This window comes from Pseudophryne corroboree, chromosome 10, assembly GCF_028390025.1.
Source record: "Pseudophryne corroboree isolate aPseCor3 chromosome 10, aPseCor3.hap2, whole genome shotgun sequence".
NCBI lineage: Eukaryota > Metazoa > Chordata > Amphibia > Anura > Myobatrachidae > Pseudophryne > Pseudophryne corroboree.
Genome location: NC_086453.1, coordinates 314,986,477 through 315,005,770, shown reverse-complemented (window position 1 = coordinate 315,005,770; position 19,294 = coordinate 314,986,477). Strand labels below are relative to the sequence as shown.

At 46.1% G+C, this 19,294-nt stretch overlaps 1 protein-coding gene across 4 annotated transcripts in view; it reads left to right on the top strand.

Moving 5' to 3' along the window:
- Positions 1–19,294, top strand: part of ARHGEF12 (Rho guanine nucleotide exchange factor 12) — a 468,564-nt gene that overhangs the window by 252,482 nt on the left and 196,788 nt on the right. For all 4 annotated transcript variants that reach the window (XM_063943505.1, XM_063943503.1, XM_063943502.1 and 1 more), the window contains one exon: positions 17,629–17,743. In XM_063943505.1, coding sequence (XP_063799575.1) covers positions 17,629–17,743 — 115 coding nt within the window. The remainder of the gene's footprint in view (positions 1–17,628; positions 17,744–19,294) is intronic.

Here is a 19,294-nt window from a genome sequence, read left to right as displayed (position 1 = left end):
CCCGACCTCTTCAGGCTCAGATTCTCAGCTGTTGGGCTCGGACGGATCCACATCTCGAATTGCAGTTGATCCGCTTGTCGGTAAAGACTCGTCAGTCGCTTCACTGGTGTCTTCACAGTCACAATTTGAGAAAAGGAGCGCTGTTCACGGTTTGGTCTTGGATGATGGTCACCACGGACGCAAGCCTCAGTGGTTGGGGAGCAGTGTTCCAGACTCATCACTTCCAGGGGCGCTGGAACAGTCAGGAGTTAAAATTACAGATTAACATTCTGGAATTGAGGGCGATCCGGTATGCACTCCTTCAGATTCAAACCATGGTACAGGGTCATCCAGTTCATGTGCAGTCCGACAATGCCACGGCAGTGGCTTACATCAACAAACAGGGAGGAACTCGCAGCTGGTCCGCAATGAGAGAAGTCGCTCAGATTCTCACGTGGGCGGAACGTTGGGTTCCCGTAATATCCGCAATTCACATTCCAGGAGTCGAGAACTGGGAAGCAGATTTTTTGAGTCGTCACACGATTCATCCGGGAGAATGGGAACTTCACCAGGAAGTGTTTATCTCTCTAGTGGGCCGCTGGGGAATGCCCGACGTAGACCTAATGGCGTCTCGCCTCAACAAGAAACTTCCTCACTACGGCTCGAGGACTCAGGATCCTCAAGCATTTCTGATCGATGCTCTAACAGCTCCGTGGCAGTTTCAACTGGGTTACGTGTTTCCGCGAATTCCACTGCTTCCACGTCTACTTAAACGCATTCGGCGAGAAGGTCTCGCAATAATTCTGGTGGCTCCTGATTGGCCGCGCCGACAGTGGTACACTCTTCTGCGCAGCATGGTCGTCGGAGACCCCTTTCGTCTCCCCCTGCGACCAGATCTTCTTCTTCAAGGGCCTTGTCGCCACCCAGATTTAAGTCGGCTGGCTTTGACGGCTTAGTTCTTGAATCCAACATTTTAAAAGCAAAATGTCTGTCTCGTTCTGTTGTACAGACGATGATTCGGGCTAGAAAACCGGTGACTTCTGGCATTTACCATAGGGTATGACGTATTTACATTGCTTGGTGCGAAAAGTGGGGCTTGACTCCGCATTTGTTTAGACTTCCTCGCCTGCTCTCTTTCCTTCAGGAGGGTCTCGATAAGGGCCTGAGGCTTTCTTCACTGAAGGGTCAGGTTTCAGCCTTGTCGGTTCTTTTTCAAAAGAAACTAGCGATCATTCCAGAGGTTCAAACATTCCTTCAGGAAGTACTTCGAATTCAACCACCTTTTGTTCCTCCGGTTCCTCCCTGGGATTTAAACTTGGTCCTTACGGCCCTTCAAAAATCTCCATTTGAACCTTTGGAATCTGTGGAACTACGTTATCTAACACAAAAAGTTGTTTTTCTTTTGGCTATTGCCTCAGCTAGACGAGTGTCTGAGTTGGCGGCTCTTTCTTGCAGGCCACCCTTGTTAGTGTTTCATGAGAACCGGGTGGTTCTGCGGACTAAGCCTTCTTTCCTTCCAAAGGTCAGCATTCCATTTAAATCAGGACATTGTCCTTCCAGCATTTACTCCGTCGTAGTCTCCTGGGGGGAACTCCCATTTGGCCCTCCTGGATGTTGTTCGGGCCTTACGTATTTATTTGTCTCGCACGGAGTCTTTCCGTCGTACGGATACCTTGCTGGTTTTGATTGATGCTCCCAAACGAGGTTGGCCGGCTTCCAAGAACACTGTGGCCCGTTGGATAACTTCGGCCATCAGACAGGCTTATGTGTCTTCGAATGTTTCGGTTCCTGACTCAATTAGGGCTCATTCGACTAGAGCAGTTGGAGCATCTTGGGCTGTTCGCGGTGGTACAGCTGTGCAGGGCGGCGACCTGGTCGTCAGTCCATACTTTCACAAAGTTTTACCGTTTTCATACTTTTGGTTTGGAGACTGCCTCTGTTGGGCGTCGTATTTTACAGACGGCTATGCCGTCAACGTCTCCCTCCTCTCATTAGCTTGCTTTGGGAAATCCCACAAGTAACAGCGCAGCGTCCCCCAGATGGATGACCGTGAAATAGGGATTTTTGTTTACTTACCGTAAAATCTTTTTCTCTGAGTCCATCTGGGGGACGCTGCGATCCCTCCCGTAGTTTTGTCTTGTTTATTTGGTTGTTTTTTTGTTCTGGTCTATCTCCTTTGGCTTGGCTGAACGTTAACTGAGTGATGGCTGAGCAGGAAGGAGATGGGAGGGGTTAGAGGGGGGAGGAGGCAGCTTTTTGATAGATTCTGTGCCAAACTCCACTACCACACACCTCTAACCCACAAGTAACAGCGCAGCGTCCCCCAGATGGACTCAGAGAAAGAGATTTTACGGTAAGTAAACAAAAATCCCTATATTTTAGGTAAGGTTTATAAATTCCTCAACTTCCTCTTTAAAGCTCCTCTTTCAAAAACTCCTCGGAGCTGCTTCTTTTCCTTCCCAAAAGGTGACTTCCTGATATATTCAAACTGTCAGAATCTGCCGACTAGAAACAAATAGAGCCTGCCCCAGTATCATTCACTGTTGCTGCAGTTGTACCAGACAGCCCTTCCTGGCACGCCAGATCCCATGCGACTCTGCTTGCACCGAGCGCCTTCTTCGCGTCTTAGTGGCAATGCGATGTGACAAAGCTGCTTCACGAGACTGCACTGATTTGTTTGTGACACGAATGAGTCTTTATATGAAATGCTACCATGCAGCGGCCTGCAACTTTTTCATGCCAAGTTCCATTGTTCTTCATGTGCGTCTTTGCACAAATTTAGAACTAATTCCTGTGCAATTAAAGTTGCAGCCCGGTGTGTCTGTTATAGATTGAGAAATGTTTCACTGTGTCTGCGGTGCAAACAAGATGAAAACGTAAAAAAGTTGCTGCGCAGCTCACTTACGGGACTTGTCACGCTCATAACTTTAGTCGGTTCTATCCGCTTTACGCTGATCGCGATGGGCACAATAAAAAAAGACCAATTGAATTTCGCCCCGTGATCTCCCGTCACGTTAGACGGGAGATTAGTCGCTATACGAGTCCTATGTTGAAAATAAAGAGTTTGGAAAATAAAAAATTGTAAAATGAAAATAAAATAAACATTTCACAGCATAATAGAAATAATGGAAAGCAAAGAGATGATCACAATTGTAGATGTAATACTTAAATAGGATATTGTGATTTTGGTGCTTGAGATTTTTATAGGTATTCGGAGACAGGTCAGTCTTTAGTACAGAAAACCTATTTAGCTGTTTATGATTGCAATCTGTTCGTTTCATTAGAAGGTAAAAAAATAATAATCCATCTTTCTAATTATGTATAGAGAGGAACGGGGTTAAAATGCCTAATTATTCTCAACAGATTGGCAGACACAAACAGGCTCTGTTTAGTAAATGAACATCCATCAATTATTCAAGACGTTAAGCTTTTGTTGAAATGGGATAGCCACAGACAAATATGAATTAATAGAATCTTTTCAGACTGGGACGGATTTCCGTGAGAAGACGATTATTTTATTCATGCAGAAATCATTTCATCTGCACCGCCTGATGTCCTCTAGTGGTAGAGGTGTAGGATTTATCAATGGACTTTTTAGTTACAGATCGGTCTTCTTCAAGAAAGCTTTGCTTTGTGCTCTCAAGATCTAGACTGTGGTATGTTACTCTGGCACTGCTGCCAGTTTATCATGTCTTATATTTCCATTCAAACAGGTGTCTTCTTACACTATTGCAGCAGTCGCACATCATTCTTTCATGGTGTGCCAGGCCCCGCGCTTGCGCAGAGCGTGTTTTCTGCGTACCTTTCGACTATAGATTCTACAAAACCGTGGGACTGCACTGATTAATTTTATATGTGACACTTGTATAGCTGTGTGCGACAGAGTCTGGATCTGTATATGAAGTGCTGCGATGTAGCGCCCCGCCGCTTCTTCTCACTCCTACTTCCATTGTGCTTGGTATGCAGGTCGCACACAGAGATACAAGTGTTGCCTATCAAATTCATCAGCGTAGTCTCATGAAGCAGTTTTGTCACCTCCAATTTTGATTTAGGGGGAAATGTACTAAGCAGTGAAAAGAGTAAAGAAGTTGCCCATGGCAACCAATCAGCGCTGAAGTAACATTTATAATTTGCATACTATAAAATGATAAAAGAGCAGCTGATTGGTTGCCATGGGCAACTTCTCCACTCTTTTCACTGCTTAGTACATCTCCCCCCTAAGACACACATTCGGGCAAAAAGATGCAACGCCACTAAGCGCGGCTTGCTCGCGTTTAAAGTATTGAGCATAGGTGTATGAGGGCACTTTTGTATCTGGTGGTCGGGTAACCATGGAACCCATACACTGGTTATATGCTGTCCTATTTGGCAGATTTATTTGAATGCTTTTTGTTGTTTTGTATAGAAATACCAGGAGACCTGCGACCCATGATCAAATTATTCCTGAGTACCTAATGGCATCTCATTAAAGGTTTCAGAAGCCACAGGAGAGATTATTTTGAGCTTTTAGATCCCCAGAACGGTAACAATGATCGCCCAGCTCCAGAAAAATGTCTCATTAGTGGAAACATGCGTACGCCGGTGTATTTCTGGAAGTAAAGTGGAATTTAATCAAAATCTAGCTCCGAACAGTGACAAATAGACTGATAAATTGCAGTGCAGGAAATATAGTGGACTCTGGTGACAACAGGCTGGCTTAATATCCTGCGTAACCTCTCAGCAATCTCTATAAACCACTGATGGTGATGACAAATAGCTGCTACCCAGAGAGAAATGGGAGGAAAGGGAAAGCACAACAGATAAACATGCTGTGTACTAGGGAATGGGGTCAGTGCCGACGTGAGAATGTTGACATGGTTGTGATGTTGACGTAGTTGAAATATAGGCATTGTGTTTGTAACTTATTCTATACCTAACCCTAAGGGTAACCCTAATGGAAATGATGACATCATCAATGTCGGCCTGCTGTCGACATTGTGATTATCACTATCTCGAGCGTAGTTTAGACAGAACGGTGGAGGAGTTGCGGGAGGGGTCACTGGTAGAAGAGGATGATGATGATCAGGTAGCCAGTTGGGTCACAGTTAGAAGGAAGAAAAAGAGGGGGAGGCACGACATCTCCGAACTATCAAACCCGAACAAATTTGCCCGATTGGACGAGGAATCGGAGGATGATAGTGAGGAAATGACGGTGCCGGAGGAGACTGCTCCCTCTAGCATCCAGAGGTGCGGTCCCTCTGGCGCAGTTGGGATAAAAGATAGAGAGGTACCTAGTCAGATGGTGGTGGTAGGGGATTCTATCATCAGGAAGGCAGATAGGGCAATCTGCTACCGGGACCGTGATCGCCGTACAGTCTGTTGTCTCCCGGGTGCTCGGGTACGGCACATCGCGGACCGGGTAGATAGATTGTTGGGAGGGGCTGGCAAAGACCCGGCGGTCTTGGTGCACGTTGGCACCAATGACAAAATTAGCGGAAGGTGGGATGTCCTTAAGAAAGACTATAGGGACTTAGGAAAGAAACTGAAGGCAAGGACATCTAAGGTAATATTCTCGGAATTATTACCCGTGCCACGCGCTAGTCCAGGGAGGCAGAGGGAGATTAGGGAGGTAAATGTGTGGCTTAGGGATTGGTGCAGGAAAGAGGGGTTTGTGTTCCTGGAACACTGGGCGGACTTCTCAGTCAGGCGCCATCTCTTTTGTCGTGACGGATTGCACCTGACTGAGGAGGGGGCAGCGGTGCTGGGGGGAAGGATGGTTAGAAGGTTGGAGGAGATTTTAAACTAGGAGCCTGGGGGGAGGGTTTAGCTAGAAACTACGGGTCATGCAGTGAGAATAGTGGGGATGGCGGTAGTAAACGAAATGGGGGAGAAGTTGGGGGGAGGGTAAGAGCAGGCGGTAAGGTTACTAACATGGGTACTAAAAGGGATTTTACCAAAGCACTAACCAATGATGATTACAGGTCATCCTTGCTACATAAGGTGAAAGATGTCCCTAACACAAGGGAAAATACTTATCTTAGTTGTATGTATGTAAACGCCAGAAGCATTACTGGTAAAAAGGGTGAACTAGAAATACTTGCAGCAAGCAAACAGTATGATATTATAGGCATTACTGAAACTTGGTGGGATGAATCTCATGATTGGACAGTCAATCTAGAAGGCTATACACTGTTTAGGAGAGACAGACTAAATAAAAAGGGTGGAGGGGTGTGTCTTTACGTAAAGCCGTTTTTAAAACCTAATATATGGGAAGATATTCAGGAGGGGACTGTAGACACTGTCGAGACATTATGGGTAGAAATTGCATGCGGGGAAAAAGGAATAAAAAAGTTAGTATTGGGTGTATGCTATAGGCCGCCTGGTATCAACGCATCTGATGAGGAATTGTTACTAAAGCAAATTGAAAGAGCAGCAGGAGTAGGAGACATAGTAGTGATGGGAGATTTTAACTATCCAGAGATAAACTGGAAAAACGATTCATGTGATACTGCTAGGGGCAATATGTTTTTAAACACACTTAATGATAACTACTTAGTCCAACTAATTGAGGAACCAACTAGGTACAATGCAATCTTAGACCTGGTATTAACAAACAATGGGGATTTGGTATCGGGTATTATAGTAGGGGAACCCATAGGAAACAGCGACCACAATATGGTCACATTCAATATCAGTTTCTATAAACAGCCCTATACTGGCTCAACTAGGACTTTAAACTTTAGCAAAGCAAATTTTGAAAAGATGAGGGTATTTTTCAGGGATATTGAATGGGAAGGTTTGTTTTTAGGAAAAAATACTACGGAGAAATGGGAGGTACTAAAATTCCTGCTAGCTAAAAATACACTCACATGTATTCCTATGAGTAGCAAAAAAAGGAATAAAAATCATAAACCGATGTGGCTTAACAAAAAGATTAAGGAATTTATGGGCAAGAAAAGGCGAGCATTTAAAAAATACAAATCTGACGGGAAAGCAGAGTCATTTCAGCACTATAAGGAATGTAACAAAATTTGCAAAAAGGAAATACGAGCGGCTAAAGTAGAAACTGAAAAACTAGTAGCAAAGGAAAGCAAAGCGAATCCCAAAAAATTCTTTAAATACATTAATAGCAAGAGATTAAAGAAGGAGAGTATAGGCCCTTTAAAAGACAAGTTGGGAGTCTTAAGCAAAAATGATAATGACATAGCGGACACACTAAATTAGTTTTTTCTCTGACGTCCTAGTGGATGCTGGGAACTCCGTAAGGACCATGGGGAATAGCGGCTCCGCAGGAGACTGGGCACAAAAGTAAAGCTTTAGGATTACCTGGTGTGCACTGGCTCCTCCCCCTATGACCCTCCTCCAAGCCTCAGTTAGATTTTTGTGCCCGGCCGAGAAGGGTGCACACTAGGGGCTCTCCTGAGCTTCTTAGTGAAAGTTTAGTTTTAGGTTTTTTATTTTCAGTGAGACCTGCTGGCAACAGGCTCACTGCATCGAGGGACTAAGGGGAGAAGAAGCGAACTCACCTGCGTGCAGAGTGGATTGGGCTTCTTAGGCTACTGGACACCATTAGCTCCAGAGGGACCGAACACAGGCCCAGCCTCGGAGTCCGGTCCCAGAGCCGCGCCGCCGGCCCCCTTACAGAGCCAGAAGCAAGAAGAGGTCCGGAAAATCGGCGGCAGAAGACATCCTGTCTTCACCAAGGTAGCGCACAGCACTGCAGCTGTGCGCCATTGCTCCTCAGCACACTTCACACTTCGGTCACTGAGGGTGCAGGGCGCTAGGGGGGGGCGCCCTGAGCAGCAATAAAAACACCTTGGCTGGCGAAAATACATCACATATAGCCCCCAGGGCTATATGGATGAATTTTAACCCCTGCCAGATTCCACAGAAAAATGGGAGAAAAGGCCGCCGAGAAGGGGGCGGAGCCTATCTCCTCAGCACACTGGCGCCATTTTCTCTCACAGCTCCGTTGGAGGGAAGCTCCCTGACTCTCCCCTGCAGTTACTACACTACAGAAAGGGGTTAAAAAAGAGAGGGGGGCACTAATTAGGCGCTGTATAACAATACAGCAGCTATAAGGGGAAAAACACTTATATAAGGTTATCCCTGTATATATATATATAGCGCTCTGGTGTGTGCTGGCATACTCTCCCTCTGTCTCCCCAAAGGGCTAGTGGGGTCCTGTCCTCTATCAGAGCATTCCCTGTGTGTGTGCTGTGTGTCGGTACGTTGTGTCGACATGTATGAGGAGGAAAATGATGTGGAGGCGGAGAAATTGCCTGTAACAGAGATGTCACCCCCTAGGGAGTCGACACCTGAGTGGATGAGCTTATGGAAGGAATATGTGACAGAGTCAGCTCTTTACAAAAGATTGATGACATGAGACAGCCGGCGACTCAGCCTGTGCCTGTCCAGGGGTCTCAAAAGCCATCAGGGGCTCTAAAACGCCCGTTACCGCAGATGGCAGATACAGACGCCGACACGGATACTGACTCCAGTGTCGACGATTAAGAGACGAATGTGACTTCCAGTAGGCTATGGAAAATGTTTTTACACATTTCTGATAATACCAGTACCACTAAAAAGGGTATTATGTTGGGTGAGAAAAAACTGCCTGTAGTTTTTCCTGCATCTGAGGAATTAAATGAAGTGTGTGATGATGCGTGGGTTTCCCCCGATAAAAACTGTTAATTCCTAAAAAGTTATTAGCATCATACCCCTTCCCGCCAGAGGATAGGGCACGTTGGGAAACACCCCCTAGGGTGAATAAAGCGCTCACACGCTTGTCTAAACAGGTGGCACTACCGTCCCCGGCTACGGCCGCCCTTAAGGAACCTGCTGACAGAAAGCAGTAAAATGTATATACACTCACACGGGTGTGATACTGCGACCAGCAATCGCCTCAGCCTGGATGTGCAGTGCTGGGGTGGCTGGATCGGATTCCCTGACTGACAATATTGATACCCTAGATAGGGACAGTATATTACTGACTATAGAGCATTTAAAAGATGCATTTCTATATATGCGTGATGCACAGAGGGATATTTGCCGACTGGCATCAAGAGTAAGTGCGCTGTCCATTTCTGCCAGAAGAGGGTTATGGACAAGACAGTGGTCAGGTGATGCTGATTCCAAAAGGCATATGGAAGTATCGCCTTATAAAAGGGAGGAGTTATTTGGGGTAGGTCTAACAGACCTGGTGGCCACGGCAACGGCTGGGAAATCCACATTTTTACCCCAGGTAGCCTCTCAAGACGCCTATATTATCAGGCGCAGTCCTTTGGGCCCCATAAGGGCAAGCGGGCAAAAGGCTCCTCATTTCTGCCCCGTGGCAGAGGGAGAGGAAAAAGGCTGCAGCAAACAGCCAGTTCCCAGGAACAGAAGCCCTCTCCCGTTTTCTGCCAAGTCCTCAGCATGACGCTGGGGCTTTACAAGCGGACTCAGGCACGGTGGGGGCCCGTCTCAAAAATTTTCAGCGTGCAGTGGGCTCACTCACAGGTGGACCCCTGGATCCTTCAGGTGGTCTCTCAAGGGTACAAATTGGAATCCGAGACGTCTCCCCTTCGCCGTTTCCTAAAGTCTGCTTTACCGACGTCTCCCTCCGACAGGGAGGCGGTATGGGAAGCCATTCACAAGCTGTATTCCCAGCAGGTGATAATCAAGGTACCCCTCCTACAACAGGGAAAGGGGTATTATTCCACGCTGTTTGTGGTACCGAAGCCGGACGGCTCGGTGAGACCTAATTTAAATCTGAAATCCTTGAACACTTACATACAAAGGTTCAAATTCAAGATGGAGTCACTCAGAGCGGTGATTGCAAACCTGGAAGAAGGGGATTATATGGTGTCTCTGGACATCAAGGATGCTTATCTCCATGTCCCAATTTACCCTTCTCACCAAGGGTACCTCAGGTTGTGGTACAGAACTGTCACTATCAGTTTCAGACGCTGCCGTTTGGTTTGTCCACGGCACCCCGGGTCTTTACCAAAGTAATGGCCGAAATGATGATACTCCTTCGAAGGAAGGGAGTTTTAATTATCCCTTACTTGGACGATCTCCGGATAAGGGCAAGATCCAGGGAACAGTTGGTAGTCGGGGTAGCACTATCTCAAGTAGTGTTGCGGCAGCACGGTTGGATTCTTAATATTCCAAAATTGCAGCTGATCCCGACGACACGTCTTCTATTCCTAAGGATGATCCTGGACACAGTCCAGAAAAAGGTGTTTCTCCAGGAGGAGAAAGCCAGGGAGTTATCCGAACTAGTCAGAAACCTCCTAAAACCAGGCCAAGTGTCAGTGCATCAGTGCACAAGGGTCCTGGGAAATAATGGTGTCTTCCTACGAAGCAATTCCATTCGGCAGATTCCACGCAAGAACTTTCCAGTGGGACCTGCTGGAAAAATGGTCCGGATCGCATCTTCAGATGCATCAGCGGATAACCCTGTCACCAAAGACAAGGGTGTCTCTTCTGTGGTGGTTGCAGAGTGCTCATCTTCTAGAGGGCGCAGATTCGGCATTCAGGACTGGGTCCTGGTGACCACGGATGCCAGCCTGCGAGGCTGGGGAGCAGTCACACAGGGAAGAAATTTCCAGGGCTTGTGGTCAAGCCTGGAGACATCACTTCACATAAATATCTTGGAGCTAAGGGCCATTTACAATGCCCTAAGCCAAGCAAGACCTCTGCTTTAAGGTCAGCCGGTGCTGATCCAGTCGAACAACATCACGGCAGTCGCCCACGTAGACAGACAGGGCGGCACAAGAAGCAGGAGGGCAATGGCAGAAGCTGCAAGGATTTTTCGCTGGGCGGAAAATCATGTGATAGCATTGTCAGCAGTGTTCATTCCCGGAGTGAACAACTGGGAAACAGACTTCCTCAGCAGAAGTCTTCCACATGATTGTAAACCGTTGGGAAAAACCAAAGGTGGACATGATGGCGTCCCGCCTAAACAAAAAATTGGACAGGTATTGCGCCAGGTCAAGGGACCCTCAGGCGATAGCTGTGGACGCTCTGGTAACACCGTGGGTGTACCAGTCAGTGTATGTGTTCCCTCCTCTTCCTCTCTTACCAAAAGTACTGAGAATTATAAGACGGAGGGGAGTAAGAACTATACTCGTGGCTCCGGATTGGCCAAGAAGGACTTGGTACCCGGAACTTCAAGTGATACTCACGGAGGACCCGTGGCCTCTACCTCTAAGAAGGGACCTGCTCCATCAAGGACCCTGTCTATTCCAAGACTTACCGCGGCTGCGTTTGAAGGCAGGGCGGTTGAACGCCGGATCCTGAAGGAAAAAGGCATTCCGGATGAAGTCATCCCTACCCTGATCAAAGCCAGGAAGGATGTAACCGCAAAGCATTATCACCGCATTTGGCGAAAATATGTTGCGTGGTGCGAGGCCAGTAAGGCCCCGATGGAGGAATTTCAACTAGGTCGATTCCTGCATTTCCTGCAAACAGGAGTGTCTATGGGCCTAAAATTGGGGTCCATTAAGGTTCAAATTTCGGCCCTGTCAATTTTCTTCCAGAAAGAACTAGCTTCAGTTCCTGAAGTTCAGACGTTTGTAAAAGGGGTACTGCATATACAGCCTCCTTTTTGTGCCTCCAGTGGCACCTTGGGATCTCAATGTAGTTTTGGGGTTCCCAAAGTCACAATGGTTTGAACCACTTGAATCTGTGGAGTTAAAATATCTCACATGGAAAGTGGTCATGCTGTTGGCCCTGGCCTCGGCCAGGCGCGTGTCAGAATGGGCGGCTTTATCCTGTAAAAGCCCTTATCTGATCTTCCATTCAGACAGGGCGGAATTGAGGACTCGTTCTCATTTTCTCCCTAAGGTGGTTTCAGCGTTTCATCTGAACCAACCTATTGTGGTACCTGCAGCTACTAGTGACTTGGAGGACTCCCAAGTTGTTGGACATAGTCAGGGCCCTGAAAATATATGTTTCCAGGACGGCTGGAGTCAGAAAATCTGACTCGCTGTTTATCCTGTATGCACCCAACAAGTTGGGTGCTCCTGCTTCTAAGCAGACTATTGCTCGTTGGATTTGTAATACAATTCAGCTTGCACATTCTGTGGCAGGCCTGCCACAGCCAAAATCTGTAAAAGCCCATTCCACAAGGAAGGTGGGCTCATCTTGGGCGGCTGCCCGAGGGGTCTCGGCTTTACAACTTTGCCGAGCAGCTACTTGGTCAGGGGCAAACACGTTTGCAAAATTCTACAAATTTGATACCCTGGCTGAGGAGGACCTGGAGTACTCTCATTCGGTGCTGCAGAGTCATCCGCACTCTCCCGCCCGTTTGGGAGCTTTGGTATAATCCCCATGGTCCTTACGGAGTTCCCAGCATCCACTAGGACGTCGGAGAAAATAAGAATTTACTTACCGATAATTCTATTTCTCGTAGTCCGTAGTGGATGCTGGGCGCCCATCCCAAGTGCGGATTGTCTGCAATACTTGTACATAGTTATTGTTAACTAAATCGGGTTATTGTTGTTGTGAGCCATCTATCCAGAGGCTCCTCTGTTATCATGCTGTTAACTGGGTTCAGATCACAGGTTGTACGGTGTGATTGGTGTGGCTGGTATGAGTCTTACCCGGGATTCATAAATCCTTCCTTATTGTGTACGCTCGTCCGGGCACAGTATCCTAACTGAGGCTTGGAGGAGGGTCATAGGGGGAGGAGCCAGTGCACACCAGGTAGTCCTAAAGCTTTACTTTTGTGCCCAGTCTCCTGCGGAGCCGCTATTCCCCATGGTCCTTACGGAGTTCCCAGCATCCACTACGGACTACGAGAAATAGAATTATCGGTAAGTAAATTCTTATTTTTCAACAGTATTCACTCGTGAGGACCCAATTCAGGGACTAACGCACAATCTCAATAATGAGAATATCACACTGATAGGTACTTATTTAAGCGAGGAAGTAGTCTGTGACCGATTAAAACATTTAAAGATTAATAAATCACCAGGGCCCAATGGTATTCATCCAAGGGTTCTAATGGAGCTTCACTCTGAACTGGCAAAACCGCTATCTTTGATCTTTAAGGATTCAGTTATATCAGGTATGGTTCCCAAAGACTGGCGTATAGCGGAAGTAGTGCCTATATTCAAAAAGGGAAGTAAAGCTGAACCAGGTAATTATAGACCAGTTAGTCTTACATCTATAGTGGGGAAAGTATTGGAAGGTATTCTAAGAGATAGTATTCAGAAGTTCCTTGAAACCAATAAGGTCATTAAAAGGAATCAACATGGGTTTATGAAGGACAGATCCTGTCAAACCAACTTACTTGGCTTTTATGAAACAGTAAGCACAAACCTAGATCAGGGTAAAGACGTGGATGTAATCCTTTTAGACTTTGCCAAAGCGTTTGATACTGTACCACACATGAGACTTATCTACAAGCTACAAGAATCAGGGCTAGGAAGCACAATATGCACTTGGGTCAAAAACTGGTTAGATAATAGGAAGCAGCGCGTTGTGGTTAATGGATCTTTTTCAACTTGGACTGAAGTGCTAAGTGGTGTGCCGCAAGGCTCAGTATTAGGACCGCTATTGTTCAATATTTTCATTAACGACCTAACAGAAGGTCTAGAGAGCATGGTGTCAATTTTTGCAGATGATACCAAATTGTGTAAGGCTATAAATACAGAGGAGGATGCCGAGTCTCTTCAGAACGACTTAGTTAAATTAGAAGCATGGGCAGCCAAATGGAGAATGCGCTTCAACACAGACAAATGTAAGGTAATGCACTGTGGTAACAAGAACATAAATTACACCTACCTACTAAATGGGGTAAAATTAGGGGATTCTGTACTGGAGAAGGACTTAGGTGTCCTCATAGATAGCAAGCTAAGCAGTAGTACCCAAAGTAGGACTGCAGCAAAGAAGGCTAATAAGATATTAGCATGCATAAAACGGGGTATTGATGCTAGGGACGAGAGTATGATACTCCTGTTATATAAATCACTAGTGAGGCCACACCTTGAATACTGTGTACAATTCTGGGCACCGTACTACAAAAAGGATATCCTGGAGCTTGAAAAGGTACAGAGGAGGGCGACCAAACTAATTAAGGGCATGGAGACGATGGAATACAAGGAAAGGCTTGAAAGACTAGGCATGTTTACACTGGAAAAGCGGAGACTAAGAGGGGATATGATCAACATCTACAAATATATAAGGGGACAATACACAGAGCTTGCGCGGGACCTGTTTTTGGTTAGATCAACACAGAGGACTCGTGGACACTCGCTCAGGTTAGAGGAGAGGAGATTCCGCACAATACGGCGTAAAGGCTTTTTCACGGTAAGGACAATACGTGTTTGGAATTCCCTGCCTGAGGGAGTTGTAATGGCGGAATCTGTCAACACCTTTAAGAATGGGTTAGATAAATTCCTAATGGATAAGGATATCCAGTGGTATGGTGCATAGTCATGCATTATAGTTACTATAAATAGGGATAAAATGCAACGGCTGACAGCAGCATCAGTCAGAAATTTTAGTCAAATCATCATGCATAGGAGACCACAAATAGGTTGAACTCGATGGACAATTGTCTTTTTTCAACCTCAGATACTATGTTACTATTTTGATCACCGACTGTGGCTGCATACCAGTAAAAGTCCAGACACTATATTTATCAAGTATTTCACCAAGGAGAAATGCATTGAGAGTCCCCTATAATTTTCTGCTACAGATGCGTTCTCATACACCTAGCCTCAATATGCCATGCAGCGCAAGATGCCTGGCGCGAGTGACCGGCGCCAAGCGTGTAGTGTCTGTCATGTGAATTTACGTCTTAATCACAATTCATGGTTATAAAGCCAAATGTCAAGTTTTGAAAAGGGATGCGTTTAGCATCTGGATGGACGGGATGCCGACGGTCATGTCACTGACGCCGGAATACCGGCACCAATTTTTTTTTAGACCGATGCCAGTACACCTACATATAACTTCACAAAGGTTTCGGGATACCTGTGGTGGTGGTGGTGTTGGGGAAGGGGGGGGGGGGGAGGCACTGGGGGGTTAGGGTTAGGCTTTGGGGGGTGGGGCAGCCCTAACTGCCACACCCCACAAGGCTGAGCCATAGCTGCCACCCCAGGAGGGTTAGGGTGGGGGTGGGGATACTTACCTCCTCCGACATCTTCAATGTCGATGACCGGTATGTCATACTCAACCCTTTTAAAAGATCACAGGTAGCAGAGTTAATGGGCTAATCTACAATGTGCCAAAAATATGGAGCCTGGCAGAGTGTCCAGATCCCTCATTGCATGCAGGAACACATACCAGCTTTCTGGATGTAGGTATTATATTGTTAGCGCTACTACCATTGCTGCAGGGTCGAGGTCTGTGACTGAACAGATGGGTAATATGAATTCTATGTGCCTGACGCAGAGAGACACGCAGTGTCGATGTTGAACGTAAGCGGATGATGTCGGCACATGCGCTCAAGCCGCACGCAATTGTATGCAGAGAGATGATGTTTTGGTGAGGTATTTCTGAGAGGTGACGCGGGGTAGCAAGCTGGACGCAGCGTGCCATGGTCTAAAGACGCAGTAGCACTGGCACAGGCTGCAATGTTCATATGGCGAAATTGCATCTGTCATACTGTAGGTGCAGTCTTTGATGGTGCATCTTAGTACATGCCATGACAGAATAGCGCCAATGCCAGTGTGTCTCTCATTAGGCTGAGAATTGGTTGCAGAATTTGCATAAAGAATAGACCTCTGGATCAGACACTAGGGAGTAAATTTACTAAAGCTTCTAAAAGTGAAAAGAGGTGATGTTGCCCCTAACAACCAATCAGATTCTTTCTGTCATTTTCTAGGATGCAAATGAGAAATGACAGACCGAATCTGTTCACTTTGAGAAGCTTTAGTAAATTTACCCTTAGGTCTAGACCAGTGTTTCTCAACTCCACTGTTCCGGGAACCCTATCAGTCCGTGTCTGAAGAACCACAGATGGTTTTTATATAGTTCACTTTTGATTCTTTGAGGAGACCTGGAAAACATGCAGTGTTAGGGTTCCCTGTGGAATGGAGTTGGGAAACATCGGACTAGATTCTATAGACAGCCAGCTTAGATGAAATAGCATTTCACAATATTGTGTTTTGTTGTTCAACATCAGATTCAGCTGTAAAGTGTGTTGAGCTTGCTAAGGTTAGGGGGACCGTACCGTAAACTGCAACCTCATAGTCTGACATTAGCATCTGTTGTGTGATGCGCCTTCTGCACTGGGAAATAGCCCGACATAGAACAGGTCGAGTTAGAAAGTCAGGGCCCCTGTGCGACTAAATGAAAGGTTAAGATCAAGCCATATATCCTAAGTATTTATAGGTGGATATTGATCTCGGATAAGTTAGCTTGCTCTAGTCCATCGGTCTTCAACCTGTGGCCATTCAGCTGCTGTGGAACTACACATCCTAGCATGCCTTGCCTCAGTTTTAGCTTGCCTTAATAGCAAATCTGTGGCAGGGCATGCTGGGATTTGTAGTTTGACAGCAGCTGGAGGGCCGCAGATTGACGACCCATGCTTTATATATTGCACGTTGCAAGTTTAAAAACATAGATGTCTGTGTTTAAAGCTAATGAAATTCACTGGAACCCCCCCAGAAATGATATGCAGTGGTGGATAAGATGCTATTTGCTTACATATGTATGATTTACCATAATCAGTGGGGTCAAATTTTAGAAATCTTTTAAGTCTTCATCTCTATAGAGAAAAATAATGAGGTATAAACACAGTCTACCTGAATTCTTTGTTTCTTCGGTAGTGTTTTCTTTTCCACTCCCAGCACGATATCCAGTTACCAGTTTATTTTCTGGTTCACTTAGCCTGAAACTACTGTACATGCCTGGAGATCAGAAGGAAAGTAATGGCTTCTTCTTGGCTGTCGCAAAGTGTAATTGGCACCTTTTTATTCTTTGGAACAGGGAAACAACTACCTTGGTATATCAGAAAATACATGATTTCTTCTCCTGTGCGACAGGCAATAAATTTGATTTCCAGTGATCACATTGAAAAATAAAAAACCTTATTGATTTTCCGATCAAATGCTCCGGCAAAAGTTCTCCCCGCTGTCCTCTAATTGAGAACTTTAAGCTTGAACTTACTTGAACCTCTGTAGTAGAAAAGCATTTTTTACAATAGTTTGCAGCCACCGTACCTTTCTGAAATGTAAATCAATGGACATACAGAGTTGCACTTTTTATCTACAAGTTACATACAAGTAATGGGCCCTACAGACTGGGAGACCCGCAGCCGAGCTGCCCGACCGCCGATACGGGCGACCCGGTGACGGGGGAAGTGAAGTTTCTTCACTCCCCCCATCACCTGGCTCCATAGCAGTGCATGCAAATATGGACGAGATCGTCCTTAGTGGCCTGCATGTACAAGCGACGGGGCACCAACGATGAACGAGCGCGTGGCCGCACATCGTTCATCGTTGCTGCCTCCACACTGAAAGATATGAACTGTATCTCGTTCATTAATGAAAGAGATCATTCATATCTTTCACTAGGGCTTATTTCCAACTTATTTTTAACCCCCCTTCCTGGGAGTGATCTCTTACAAGTGCTATGTGCATTGCAATATAGGCTATATTGTAATATAGGCTGTATATTTATGCTGTTATTTTGTTTGTCATTTTATTTTTCCTTTTTACCTTCTTACAGTGGCATCATACAGTATGTCATCCTGACCTACATGAAACATCTTGGTGTGAAGGTTAAAGAACCACGTATTCTGGAACATAGACGTGGGCGCATTGGCTTCTTACCCAAAATTAAGGTACAGACCAATCTGAAAATTGTAGCAGGTGGGAAACAAAGTATAAGGCTTTTCCATGTATACTGGTGATACAGTCTTAAAATGTATGAAACACGTCTCCCAGTGAGCCTCTGCTAGCGTTCTGTATCGGTGTAGCATGACTTACAGTTTTCCTTAATAGTTGACTATGGGGGTAATTCAGAGTTGATCGTAGCAGAAAATTTGTTAGCAGTTGGGCAAAACCATGTGCACTGCAGGGGGGGCAGATATAACATGTACAGAGAGAGTTAGATTTGGGTGGGTTATTTTGTTTCTGTGGAGGGTAAATACTGGCTGCTTTATTTTTACACTGCAATTTAGATTTCAGTTTGAACACACCCCACCCAAATCTAACTCTCTCTGCACATGTTATATCTGCACCCCCTGCAGTGCACATGGTTTTGCCCAGCTGCTAACAAATTTGCTGCTACGATCAGGTCTGAATTACCCCCTTAGTGCTGAGACGGGAACAGAGAAAGTCTAAAGGAAATACACAATATTAGTGGCACCTTAAGCTGTTACTGGAAAAGTCACATGCAATGTTGTTATAGAAAATATTGCAAGCAACGTATATATATGACAGGGATAGCCTTATGATTAAGTGCTCCCTTATAGCTGCTTTTATATTAATATATTGCCATTTATTTTGCCCCCCCTCTCTGTTATACCCTGTTTCTGTAGTGCAGTGCAGGGGAGAGACCTGGGAGCCTTTCTGACCAGCGGAGCTGTGACAGAAAATGGCGCCGTGTGCTGAGGAGATAGGCCCCGCCCCTTTTTCGGCGGGCTCGTCTCCCGCTATTTAGTACATTTAGGCAGGGGTAAATATCTCCATATAGCCTCTGGGGCTATATGTGAGGTATTTTTAGCCTTTTTAAAGGTTTTCATTTGCCTCCCAGGGCGCCCCCCCCCCAGCGCCCTGCACCCTCAGTGACTGCCGTGTGAAGTGTGCTGAGAGGAAAATGGCGCACAGCTGCAGTGCTGTGCGCTACCTTAAGAAGACTGCAGGAGTCTTCAGCCGCCGATTCTGGACCTCTTCTTGCTTCAGCATCTGTGAGGGGGCCGGCGGCGTGGCTCCGGTGACCATCCAGGCTGTACCTGTGATCGTCCCTCTGGAGCTTCATGTCCAGTAGCCAAGAAGCCAATCCATCCTGCACGCAGGTGAGTTCACTTCTTCTCCCCTCTGTCCCTCGTTGCAGTGATCCTGTTGCCAGCAGGAATCACTGTAAAATAAAAAACCTAAGCTAAACTCTCTAAGCAGCTCTTTATGAGAGCCACCTAGAATTGCACCCTTCTCGGCCGGGCACAGTACCTAACTGGAGTCTGGAGGAGGGTCATAGGGGGAGGAGCCAGTACACACCACCTGACCTGTAAAAGCTTTACTTTTGTGCCCTGTCTCCTGCGGAGCCGCTATTCCCCATGGTCCTTTCAGGAACCCCAGCATCCACTACGGACTCCGAGAAATAGAATTATCGGTAAGTAAATTCTTATTTTTTCCACTTCTAAGCACAGAAATAACATATATACATAGATTGC